Source organism: Choloepus didactylus, chromosome 3 (genome assembly GCF_015220235.1).
Source record: "Choloepus didactylus isolate mChoDid1 chromosome 3, mChoDid1.pri, whole genome shotgun sequence".
In the NCBI taxonomy this organism is placed as follows: Eukaryota; Metazoa; Chordata; class Mammalia; order Pilosa; family Megalonychidae; genus Choloepus; species Choloepus didactylus.
In genome coordinates, this window is record NC_051309.1 from 3,771,615 (window position 1) to 3,784,543 (window position 12,929).

At 65.3% G+C, this 12,929-nt stretch overlaps 1 protein-coding gene across 1 annotated transcript; it reads left to right on the forward strand.

The window, feature by feature from the left end:
- The first annotated feature begins 259 nt into the window (after window positions 1-259).
- Window positions 260-7,514, forward strand: HGFAC (HGF activator). Its single transcript, XM_037829309.1, is given in 15 exon segments — window positions 260-417; window positions 820-991; window positions 1,076-1,172; window positions 1,361-1,440; window positions 1,872-1,994; window positions 2,117-2,248; window positions 2,327-2,437; window positions 2,525-2,652; window positions 3,162-3,246; window positions 3,519-3,666; window positions 3,668-3,769; window positions 5,505-5,644; window positions 5,995-6,135; window positions 6,277-6,425; window positions 7,246-7,514. Coding segments are annotated over 15 exon segments (1,899 nt in total). The 5' UTR covers window positions 260-309; the 3' UTR covers window positions 7,429-7,514.
- Window positions 7,515-12,929: the final 5,415 nt, after the last annotated feature.

A 12,929-nucleotide genomic window follows, 5' to 3' on the forward strand; every position in this document is an offset into this window, starting at 1 on the left:
CCCACAGCTGGGACCATGGCAGGACACACCAGCTACTCTTGTGATGTGGCCAGGCAGGACTGGAGCATGCATCAGGGAAGGCTTCCTGGAGGAGGCCCTCTAAGGAGGGACAGAGAGAGTGGGCAGGGGCCAGGCCAGCACGGCCAGGGTGGGACAGCTGCCCCCCAGGCAGGGACAGGGGAGCTGGGTCCGGGGTCACCCGGCCTGGGGCAGCCTGGGAGGCAGCGGGTTAATCATTAGCAGGCGGCCCTGACCCCGGCCTGCCCCGGCTGCTCCCGCCTCCCGCCGCCCCGCGCCAGCCCAGGAGCCATGGGGCGCTGGGCCTGGGTCCCCAGCCCCTGCCCCCCGCCGGGGCTGCACCTGCTCCTGCTGCTGCTGCTGTCGGCTCCCCGCGGGGCCCAGCCCCGGGCCGCCAGGGTGAGCCCTCACCCCCACCGCTGCCCCTGCCCGCTCAGGCCAAAGTCCCCACGGGTCCTCGGGCTGCGGCCAGAGGGGGTCCCCATCCAGGCAGGAGTGGGGAGTGGGCTGAGTCCCCAAGTGGGCAGCTCAGGGAGGCACAGCTGGCCTTCTGGGGGGAGGCGGGTGTGCTGGCTGGGGAGAGGGGCCGGGGGCCTGTGGCCTTGCCTGGGCCCGCCGTGGGTGGGGGCCGCTCCCTCTCTCTCAGCCTCCCCTGGGCCGGAATGACTGAAGTGATGGGGTGGGAAGCCCAGAACTGACCCCCAGAATTGGACCCTGGAGGGGCAGTGGTGCCTCTGGCTAGGAGGGACCCTGGGGACATCCAGAGCCCCCGCCCAGGCACAGCCCTCTCGCTCCTCCCAGAACCTTACAGAACCTCCAGGGCCTAACGCCACGGTGGCCCCTGGGGCCCTCTCGACGTCAGTGACCCCTGCGACCCTGGTGACACCTGTGACCCCAGCCACACTCTCTCCAGGGGCCGAGGTGGGGGGTCCTCAGCCCAGGCCGGCTTCCACAGGCAGCCTGGGGGGCCAAGGTGGGCCGGGAGGCTCTCGGGAGGAGGCGGTGAGGTGGTCAGGAGGGCCCAGCATGGGCACCCCCTGACCCCTGCCCCCCGCAGTGCTCACGGAGGATGGGCGGCCCTGCCGGTTCCCCTTCCGCTATGGCGGCCGCATGCGCCACACCTGCACCTCGGACGGGAGCAGCCACAGGAAGTGGTGGGTCCTGGGCCAGGGGACCCCAGCCAGACCCCCACTCCAGACCGAGAGCCTGTGTGTGTGCAGTAAGGAACAGGCCCCTGGGTGGGCGCGCGTGTGTGCACAGAACGGGAGAGAGCGCCAGGGGGTCAGGGGCTCCCCGGGGCTGGGCCCCCCGTCACGGCCCGCGTCGCCCCCATCCCACCCAGGTGCGCCACGACTCACAACTACGACCGGGACAGAGCCTGGGGTTACTGCTCAGCAGTCACCACGCCTCAGGGGGGGCCAGGTGGGTGTCTGGGGTGTGTGGGCCGCCTGTGCCCCAGGTGGGAGGGGTGGGGCCTGGGTACCTGCCTGGACAGCCCGGGGTGAGTGAGCTGGTGGGGGGCTGTCAGGGGAGGCAGACTGGGTGGGGTGGGGGCTGGAGGAGAGAGCAGAGCTGAGCACGTGGGCTGGGGTGGGTGGGGGCTCCAGGTTGACCCACAGCAGGTCCAGGGCCAGTGGGGACCAGAGGAGGGTAGGAGCTGGGAAACCCCCTTCCCCTCCCGGCAGGACCCTACCCTGGGTCCCCGCAGGGCCTCCGTGGGGCCATTGCTGGGCCCCGCGCGCCCCCCGGTGGTCACGCCAGGCCCTGCGGCCACGGTGGAGCCCTGGACAGGGCTGCCCCAGACGGGGTCCCCGAGGGGCCCGGGGCTGAGAGGTGGGTGCCCGCCTGGCCAGGCACGCTGGACCCCTGCGCCTCCGGGCCCTGCCTCCACGGGGGCTCCTGCTCCAACGCCCCGGACCACGGGTCCTACCACTGCGCCTGCCCCGAGGCCTTCACCGGCAAGGACTGCGGCACCGGTGAGTGGGGCCGCGGGTTGCGGGGCGGCGGGGCGCCGTCGGGGGGCGCCCGGAGCCGAGGCCGGGGTGCAGGGGCAGAGGGTCCGGGGTGTCGGGGCGGGGTCTCACTGGGCGTCCCCCAGAGAAATGCTTCGACGAGACGCGCTACGAGTACCTGGAGCGGGGGCGACCGCTGGGCCCGCGTGCACCAGGGCCGCGTGGAGCAGTGCGTCTGCGAGGGCGGCAGGCCCGGTGCCAGAGCGCCCGCCACACAGGTGAGGGCCGCGGGGTGGGGGCGGGGGTCCCCTCGGGCCGCCCCTCCCCCGCGCCTAGCGCCCCGGCCCTCCCCGCAGCCTGCCTGAGCGACCCCTGCCTGCACGGGGGCGCCTGCCACCTGGTCGTGGCCACGGCTCCACCGTCTGCGCCTGTCCGCCGGGCCGCGCCGGGCGCCTCTGCAAACATCGGTGAGTCCGCGGCTCGCGCCCGCCCGCGGGGGACCCCCCGGAGGACCGCGCGGCGCCGGCTCATGGCGCCCCCGCGCCCTCCCGCAGTGCCCGCCGAGCGCTGCTTTCGTGGGGAACGGCTCCGAGTACCGCGGGCGTGGCCCGCACGGCGCCTCGGGCCTGGGCTGCCTGCCCTGGAACTCCGACCTGCTCTACCAGGGCTGCACGTGGACTCGGTGGGCGCCGCCCGCGCTGCTGGCCTGGGCCGCACCCCTACTGCCGGTCAGCCCCCGCGCGCCCCAGCGCCGGGCCGGGAGAGGCCGCCGCAGGACGGGAGGGGCGCGGTCTGCAGGGGGAGCCCCCGGGCTGTGCGCCCCCCTCGGGGTCCCGGTTCCGCCCACCCCCGGGCGTTTGAGCCGGCTCTGCGCCCCACCTCGGGGTCCCGGTTTCCGCCATCCCCGGGACTTGCGCCCCCGTCGGGGGTTCTCTTCTCCCCCCCCCGGGGCTCTGCGCCCCCCTCGGGTCCCGGTTTCCGCCCATCCCCGGACTTGCGCCCCCGTCGGGGGTCCTCTGCTCCGCCACCCCGGGGCTCTGCGCCCCTCCTCGGGGGTCCCAGTTCCACCCACCCCCGGGACTTGCGCCCCTGTCCGGGGTCTCCACTAACCCCCCCGCTTGCTGTAACCCCCTCCGCGAGCTGCGCCCACTGAAGGACACTGGCGACCCCCCGCGCTTCCCTGCCCCCCAGGAACCCCGACAAGGACGAGCGACCGTGGTGCTACGTGGTGAAGGACAACACGCTGTCCTGGGAGTATTGCCGCCTGGCCCCTGCGGTGCGCGGGGTCGGTGGGCGGGTTGCCGGGGGTGGGCGCGGCTGGGGGTTGCCCGGGTGAGCCGGTCCCCAGGCGACCTGACCCAGCGGGACCCACTCATCACCCTAGATGGGGGCAGCGGCGTCCCAGGCGCTGGGCGAGGTGGGCCGGAGGCGCCGGGTGGGCCGGGGCGGGAGGCATATGGGGACCCCGATGGGCCGTCTCTGCCTCTTGGACCCTGGCCCAGCCACGACGGGCTGGGGGGGGGGTGACCGCGCGGCCTTTGCTCCCAGAAACCCTTGCCAGGGCCCATCCCCCGCCCACCGAGGTCCTGCTGGCCCAGGCCGAGCCCACCCCCGTCGTCCCCCGCACCTGCGGCCGGAGACACAAGAAGCGGAGCTTCCTGCGGCCGCGCATCATCGGCGGCTCTCTCCGCCCGGCTCCATCCCTGGCTCGCCGCGCTCTACATCGGGAACAACTTCTGCGCCGGGACCCTCATCCACACTTGCTGGGTGGTGTCTGCCGCCCACTGCTTCTCCAACAGGTGAGCCCGCCCCTCCCTGGCATGCACCCCACCTTTCCTGCCCCCCATCTGCGCATCCCACCACCCACTCACCCGGCCACCTAGCCCTTCCGTCCTCTCTCCGAGGGCACCCCTGCAGCACTGGACCCCCACAAGCCCATCCTCCAGCCACCCACCTCACCCACACACCCAGCCTTCATCTAACCACCCAGACACCCCCCCACCCCCATCCACCTGTCAACTCATCAACCTTCCTCACCTATCCCCCACCCACGTGCTCACAGCCCCCACCCCGTCTGCCCGTCCTCACACATGCTTACTTAACTACTCACCTGTGTGGCTCCCAGATCTGTCCCCCCAACTGTTTAACCCCCCATTTTTTGGTGCCTGTTCACCCCTTCCTGCTCCCCACCCATCCCTCTTTGACCTAGCTGGGGCTCAGCACTCAGCCTGGGGCTCCGTCCTGTCCCTGGGAGCTCACGGCCCTCGGGGATGGGGGGTCGGACGCTCGGACGCTTGGACGCTGGATGCTTGGACGCTGTGCTTGGGCGGGGCTGGGGGAGGGGGCGGTGCCAGGCAGCGGCCATGGGGGCGTTTGACTCGTCCACCCGCCTGACACCTCCCAGCATCCACCGGGACCCTCCCTGCTGGGCACCAGGGCGTAGGGACAAGGCTCGCAGCTTTGGGAGGGGGTTGGCAGAGCCCTGGGGGCTCCTGAGTCCAACTCTCTGCACAGCTGGGGAAACTGAGGCCCAGCCCACAGCCAGGTCCTGCAGGTCAGGGTGTTCACCCTGGTGGGAGGCAGGCTTGGGGTGGCAGCTAAAGGTGGGGGCAGGGTGGGGCGAGACGCTCTGGGCACCCAGTGGAGGAGGAGAGCCCACTGGGGCCCCAGGGGGACGGGGGGTTCTGGGCATCAGGACAGCCCGGGAGAGGTGGGCTGGGGCACCCCAGAGTGTCAGGCCCTGCCCTTGCCAGGCCCACTTCCCTTCTGTGAAGGGACCACCATGCTGGTGGTCCCCAGGGCCTCTCCCAGGGGAGGCTGGGCTCGGAGCAAGGTGGGTGGGTGGGGTGGAGGATGTGGACAGGGTGAGGACGGTGGGGGCCGGGGCAGGCTCCTGGGTGGGCTGGGGCCGGATTCACCCTTCAGCAGGGGAGGCCGGGCACCAGTCACCCCCCACTCCAGGCCGCTGTTTCAGGACTGGGAGGCCCACCCCCTCATACCCACAAGGGCCTGGACAGGTCGGGGGGGTCCCAGACTGCGGTCTCGGGCTGGGGAGCTGAGGGGGGCTGAGGGGGACTGAGGCATGGGGGGGACCCACCCCCAGCAGATGGGAAAATGGAGGCGGATCAGTCCCCAGGAGCTGATCCAGGCAAGTCCTGCCAGGTGCTGGATTTAGGGACCCCAGCAGCCAGAAGGGGCTGGGGCAGGGTCTCCACCCACCATGGCCCAATTTCAGCAGATTCTGCCTGGACCTGGCATGAGGACCCCTGGGGTCCATTAACACGGTGTCATTAGAAAGGTGTCCAGTGTGGCTCCTCCGGGAGCCCCCCCCCCCCCCCCCCCCACCCCTGTGCTGGGTCCCCATCCCCCTCCGGGCTCTGCTCAGGCTGCTTCTCAGGACCGCCCTGCACAGCCCCGGGCCTCCAGGGGCGTCTGTGGGGGGCTCTGCTCCTGGGTGGGCTGCTGGGGGGCAGGAGGAGCACCCCATGGCCCAGGGGAGTCTGGGGTCCTGCTGCTGCCAGCCCCCCTGCTCAGCCCCTCCAGGGAAAGCGTCTTGGTGGTGCTGGGCCAGCACTTCTTCAACCGCACCACGGACGTGACGCAGGCGTTTGGCATCGAGAAGTACATCCCGTACCCCATGTACTCCGTGTACAACCCCCGCAACCACGACCTTGGTGAGCGCAGCCTGTCATGGGGGCATGGAGGGCAGGGCGGCGGGATGTGCTCTGTGCACCCCAAAGCTGAGACGGCTCGGGGCAGGGCAGTGGGCCCAGGCAGGCCCGGCTGAGTCCTCAGACGTGTGGGGCAGGGAGGGAGGGGAAGGCCGGGAGGAGGGACGGAGGGGGCCAGGGCCGGCCGGGCGGGCCTGGTGTGGACAGACAGTCTCCGCTCCCCTGTGGCTCTCCCGGGCCACGGCCCCCTGTCCTCGGGCTGCTCTGCGTGAGGCCTCGGCGGCCCTCCGGCCATCCCGGGCCCAGGACAGCCCCCCCCACCCCCGACTGAGCCCTCCCCCGCTCCCGCCCAGCCCTGATCCGGCTGAAGAAGAAGGGGGAGCGCTGCGCCGTCCGCTCCCAGTTCGTCCAGCCCATCTGCCTGCCCGAGCCGGGCAGCTCCTTCCCCACTGGGCACAAGTGCCAGATTGCAGGCTGGGGCCACATGGACGAGAGTGAGCGGGGGCAGAGCGCGGGGACGGGCGTGAGACGGGGCGCAGGGCCACGGGGACGGCGTGAGGTGGGGGTGGGCTCCCCCGTCACCCCGGGTGGGGCAGTGAGCCGGGCCGGCCGCTCACCCCTCCGGGCGCCCGCAGACGCCGAGGACTACGCCAGCCTCCTGCGCGAGGCGCTGGTGCCACTCGTGGCCGACCACAAGTGCAGCAGCCCCGAGGTGTACGGCGCCGACGTCAGCGCCAACATGCTGTGCGCCGGCTACTTCGACTGCAAGTCGGACGCCTGCCAGGTGAGCCCGCCGGGCCCCACGGGGACCACGCAGGTGCGACCGCTCACCCGGGAATCTCAGAGCTGGAAGGGACCCCCACCCCGGGGCCCATCCAGGGACCCCAGGGCCGAGAGTGCCCCTGCCGCCCTGCAGACCACACCCGGGCCGCTGCCCGGGCCACTGCGGGAGGATCTTCCTCGAAGTTGGGGGGAGAGACCCCTCCTCCCTCAGATGGGGAAACCAAGGCACCGAAAAGGCCCAGTGAGTCCCCCAAGGCCACCCAGCCTAGCAGGAGCCAAGCCAGGTGGCACGATGGGGTGGTCGAGGATGGCCTCCTGGGGGAGTGGCCTTCACATCTGTCCTGAGGGATGGCCAGGTGTTTCCCAGGTGGCAAAGAAGGCTTTTCAGGCGTCAGGAAGAACATGTGCAGAATTGGGGTGTCTGGGTGGTGGGGTGCATGCCGGGAGGGAGGACGGTGGAGCAGGAGAGGTAGCTGTGGGTCGAGAGGGGCTGCTCGGAGCACGCCTTCCCGCTCCTTCCGGGACGGCACCTGGGAACGAGGTGGCATCTGCCCGGTGGCTCTCACTGGCAGCGCCCAGCTCCCTTCCCCAGCCTGTGTCACCGGCCCCCCACGGTCTGACCGTCCACCACCACAGCCATGGAGGACGCCGGGCTAGAGGGGAGCATGGGAATTGCTTCCAGGCTTCTGGCTCCTCTGCGGGTCCTTGTGGGGTTGGGGTGAGGGGGCAGTGAGGGCGGGGAGGGGGTGCAGGAGCCGTTTCCAGGGTGCTGGGCCTCTGGGCACCTGTGGGGCGGCTCTGACTGTGTGTCCCCGCGGCAGGGGGACTCGGGCGGGCCCCTGGCTTGCGAGAAGAACGGCGTGGCTTACCTGTACGGCATCATCAGCTGGGGCGACGGCTGCGGGCGGCTCAACAAGCCGGGCGTCTACACCCGCGTGGCCAACTATGTGGACTGGCTCAACGACCGCATGCGGCTCCCCAAGCGGCTCACAGCCCCCTCCTGAGACCCCGGGGTGGGCAGTGGCTTCCCGCTGTTTCCTCCTTCCTGGCTGTGCCGACAATAAAGTTGTCCCGGGGCCGGGCCGTGCCCGCTCTGTCTGCCGCTCCCTCCCCAGCCGCACCTGGGCCCACGGGTGGGTGATGTGGCCTCAGGCCGGGAGGCCTGGACCCGGCGTCCCAGCCATTTTCTGCGGTGGAGACAGGACCCTGGGACCCCAGGGAGTCGAGCCAGGCGATGGGGTCGGCCTCCCTGTAGCCTGAGCCGTTTCCTGCTCTCACCCCTCCAGGGCTCTGGTCATCACGGCCCGACGTCAGGGGTGGGTGGGAGTCCGGGCACCTGCGCCCCCCAGGGCAGGGAGGAAACCAGGCAGCACCCAGAATATGAGCCCCCAGAGAAGATGGCTGTCAGGGACCCCCACCACATCCTGGGCCTCTTTGCTTCCAAATGGAGCACCCTTCTGTTTTCTAGGAGAGAGAAAACCAGAGGCTTCCTTCACTGGAACTGGGGGAGCAGAGAGCCCGCATGCCGGGTGGGTCGCGGCGGGTGGGCCACTGCTGGTTCTGAGCCCATTGGAGCCATCCCCCTGCATCTAACCAAGCAGAATACATGGGGGCCTCAGAAGGGCCAAGAATTCCAGGCCGAGGGGCGGCGTGTGCTAAAGCCCTGAGGGCAGCAGGAGGGCGGCTTATGGGGGCCAGGGGAAGGTGGAGGGGCTAGAGGCAGAGGGGGAAGGGGAGAGTGGGGGGTGCAGGGTGGGGGTATCGGGGCAGAGCAGGCCTAGAGGCTGCAGTGGGAGCTGGGTGTACCCCAAGGCATGGGAAGGCCTGATGGGTTTCAGAAGGAGAAGGTGCATGGCATTTGTCTCGGGAAAAGAGGCTTCAGTGTGGGGGTGGGGGGTGTTGGGACAGAGAGGGGCCGAGGAGAGAGTCGGGGGCAGGGGTGACGTGGGGAGCCGGACGGGCCAGCAGCAGAGCAGGTGGCAGTGCCAGTGCCGAGGGAGACACCACAGTTCCCACCCCGGGAGCCCGCGGACCCAGGGAGGGCACCTCACCCGGTGCACCCAGACCCAAACCTACCCATCCGGCTCTGCAAAGGGGGTCCCTCCCCGCCACGCAGCCCCGAAGCCTGGGGGTCCTGCCCCATTCGGTCTCTGCCTCCTGCCAGCTCCCCCCCAGCAGACCGCGAGCCTCCCTCCGGCTCTCCATTCTCGCTTGCCAAGGTTGGCGAGGGGCTTTCTCCAAAGGCATCTGCCCACGGTGCCCCATGTTCTCCTGAGAGCCTCCCCCGAACCTCTGAGAGGTCCACCCACCTACCTCCACACTGGGCTCCCTTCGGGTCCTGGAAACCGCCCCAGGGCCTTTGCATGTGTTGTTCCTGCTGTCTGGAAGTTCCCCTCCCCAGGCCTCCCCTCCTCCCGTTCACCATCCTCTGGAGCGTGGCCACCATGGGGAGCTCGGGCCCTCCTCAGTGCCCCTTCCAGGTCTCCCAATCACATGTCTCCATCATCACACGCACCCCAGTTGTGACTTCCTGGTATCGACCGGTCCCTGGTCCTGCTGCCCGCCTCCCCCTGTGAGCCCTGTGAGGACAGGGACTGCTTCTGGTTGGTGCTCACTTCCGTGTCCTGGGGGCTGGCACGGGTGAGCCCACCACCCCTGCTGAATGAGTGCACGCACGGAAGGGCGCAGACTTTGTCCGACACCTCATTGTTGGTCCTGTTTCAGCAGGACTGTGTTCAGAAACCCTTAAACAGTTTTGTTAATAAAACACTTAGGAATACATTTAATAAAAGAAGTGCAAAATTTATGTTTTGAAAGCTACAAAACATTCTTGAAAGAAATTAAAGAAGATCTAAGTAAATGTAAAAACAGCCTGTGTTCATGGATAAAAGACTTAACATTGTTGAGATGGCAACTGCTCCCGCCATTGATCTACAGATTCAACACAGTCTCAATCAAAATTCCAGCAGCCTATCTGCAGAAATGGAAAAGCCTCTTCTCCAATTCATATGGATTACAAGGGACCCAGAATAGCCAAAACCATCTTGAAAAAGAACAAAGGAGGTGGACTCGCCCTGCACGATTTCAAAACTTACTACAAAGCAGTGGCCGTCGGGCAGTGGGCCTGGTGTCAGGACAGATGTGTCAGTCAATGGAATAGAACTGAGAGTCCAGAAACAAACCCATGTATCCATAGTCAACCGATTTTCAACAAGGTGCCAAGACCACTCAATTGGGAAAAAATAGCCTTTTCAACAAACGGTGCTGGGACAACTGGATAGCCACGTGTGATAGAATGAAGCCGGACCCCTACCTCACACCATACACAAACATTAACTCAAAATGGATCAGAAACCTAAATGTAAGAGCTAAAACTCTAAAACCGTTAGGGGAAAATGTTCATGGCTTTGGATTTTGCCAAAAGCATGAGCAGCAAAAGAAAAAATTTGGGCTTTGTCAAAATTAAAAAGTTTTGTGCTTCAAAGAACACTATCTTATATCTGATGAAGGTTTAATATCCAGAGTATATAAAAAACTCTTACAACTCAGTCAGAAATAATGCGGGACACTGATTACGTGCTTCAACTTGGCGGGCCTGGGCTGGGGGACCGGATCCACCCCTGGGGAGGGTAGTGGGCACGGGCGACAGCGCCCTCTACAGCCCCCCGGGCCTGGGAAAGTGAGGCCGGAGGCAGGCCCCATTTCCTCACCCAAAATACACCACTGTTAGGGGAGGCTTGCCGGAGGGAACCGCCTTTTCCCCACCCCCTTATCTTGCCCGGACACTCCCCGTTGCCAGTGCAACTCCCATCACCACCGGTGCGCATACATTGTTGCCAGACACCGTTACCGGAGCAACTCTCGCCCCTTTTCAATCAACCTCCGCGCCCTCTCAAAACCAATCCAAGCCTTTAACCTCTACAGCTACCCCGCCCTCTAAACGCCCGATATAAGCTTGTACTCTCCCCTAATAAACGCTCTCTCTTGGTTTCTTCACCCTAAAAGAACCGTGTCCCGCCTTGTTCCTTTCTCGCCGCCCTCCATACTTTGCACGCCTCCCGCCGGGGACCTGGCCAAGTCCCCCGCCTCGCCCTCGCCTCCGGGAAAGAGCCCCCGCCGCCGGTACCCTCGGAGCAATCCTGAGAGCCTAGGATTTAGCAACCGGCCGCCACCCTCCCCCAGATGAGTCAACTGCGACCGCAAAATAAGACAAATGATCTTATTTAAAAATGGGCCAAGGATCTAAATAGACATATCCAGGAAGATAACAAATGGCCAATAAGCACATGCAGAGAGGCTCAGCATCATCAGTCATCAGGGAAATGCCAATCAGAGGCACAACGAGATCCCACTCACACCCACCACGATGGTGGAAACAAAAGGCCAGATGATAATAGTGTTGACGAGGACGTGGAGAAATCGGACCCCTCGTGCATTGCTGCTGGGAGTGTAAAGTGGTGCAGCCGCTTGGGAGACAGGCTGGCGTTCCCCCGACAATGAAGCACGGAGTTACCAGCTCCGCTTCTAGATATAGGACCAAGAGCAGTGCAGGCGCATTTCCACGCAAAAACTTACACACAGATGTTTACAGCAGCATTATTCATAACGACCAAAAGGTGGAACTAGCTTTTCAGCCAGGAGCAGAGACACCTAGTCCACCCCCAGGGACGGGGTCTCACTGCCCGAGGGTGGCAAGGCGCACACCGAGGGCTGCACCAGGTACGGCAGGCTGGGGTCCCGGCCCACTCCCTGGTTTGCAGGTGTCAGAGTCACCAGCAAAAGCACGACTCCCTCAGGGACCGAGGGATGAGCGTTTCACTCACACAGGGGAGCCAGTCAAGGTCAGCTTCCCCAGGGGCATCGGTCCCGGCATCGGTCCCCCGTGGCCAGCAGGGCTCAATCTGTGGCCGAGGCAGAGCCCCCTCGGGTGTGAGTTTGTGCCACAGTTGAGGAAAACCCTGCTCCCTCCACAGATTTACCACCGGGGGTGAGCCGGGTGTCTAAACTTGCCCACCTGAGCCAGGCTGTCTCCAGCGAATATTAACTGGGCAATTGGGGAAGGAATGTGCCGGCAGCCCGCTGTCTGCTAGGGGACCTGTCTGTCTCTAGGCTCTCCAGGCACTTCTGGTCCCAAGCACAGGATTGATTCGTGGGTCCCAGGGAAAGGCCATCCCAGACCACAGAGCCCAAAGGTCCACCAACTCAGGCATGGATAAACCAAATGTGGAAAAGCCACGCAATGGAATATTATTCAGCCATAAAAAGGGATGAAGTGCTGATACATGCCACAGTATGGACACATCCGGGAGTAGCCTTCAGTCATGGGCTGTGGCCAACCTGGGGTGACCCCACGAGGGGGGAACCGGGGAAATACATAGCAAGCACCCACTCTCCTCCTTCCCTCTGACCTCCTGCTCATCTCCCCAGGGGCCACTGGAAACCCAAAGGGCACAGAAGACCACTGATGAAAACAGGCAGCTCAGCCTCCTGTGGTAGAGCTCACGTGGAGAAAGCGGGTGAATGAATCTGGAGAGGCAAATGGGAGATGCCTGGCTCACGTTCAACTGAACATGGTTCACTGCAGAAATACAAGATTGGCTTGATATTAGACAATCTAAACAGGCCAGCCGTCTCGTTACCGTAGTCAAGGAGAAAATTCATATGCTCACCTCAACAGCTACAGAGAAATCATTTGAAAACATTCAGTATCATGGGGGAGAAGTATTGGGAGTGGGTTGTGGCTGGAGTGAAGCTGACACTGGCTGTGTTTTATGGTTGAGCTGACGCTGACACTGGGCGTGGGTCATGGCTGGATGATGCTCGCACCGGGCATGGGTCGCAGCTGGAGCGAAGCTCTCGCAGGGTGTGATTTATGGCTGACCGGAGCAGGGCAGTTGTCTGATGCCCAGCAAGCAGCCACTCGTCTCCCGAGGCAGGGCGCCAGCCTCTGTCCCCACGATTACTCCCCTGGACTGTGAGCAGCATGGCTGGGGGGCTGTCTTTGGGGGTTTCAGTCAGCCTGAGGGCTCCGATCCTGTCTACAGCATCCTGGACCCCCGGGAGAAGGGCCCGGCACAGCCTGCGGGTTCCCCACCCGGAGCCCAGCTCCCTGTTCGCTGGCTTTGCTTGGACCAGCAGACGCCTGGCCCTGGGTGATGGATCGGGGTTCCTCCCAGACCTCAGGGCAGCCCTGTTCCCGCCCTCCCAGCCTCCTTTGCAGCCAGGACGGCAACGTGAACCATTCAGACCAATCTAGAAAAGAGCGTTCTGGGGGAAACCTTTGCTTTCCTGTTAAAAGGGAGACGATAGAACTGGAGAACCAGTGCAGCAAATACCCAAATCGATGTCGGCAAATGGCTGCTCGCTGGACTTCTTGTTATGTGATAACAGCATGTAACCCTTTTAATACACTGTGGGATTTGGTTTGCTAGTATTTTGTTAAGGATTTTTGCATCCATATTCTCAAGAGGTAGGGTCTGTAGTTTTCTTTTCTGTGAGGCCTTTA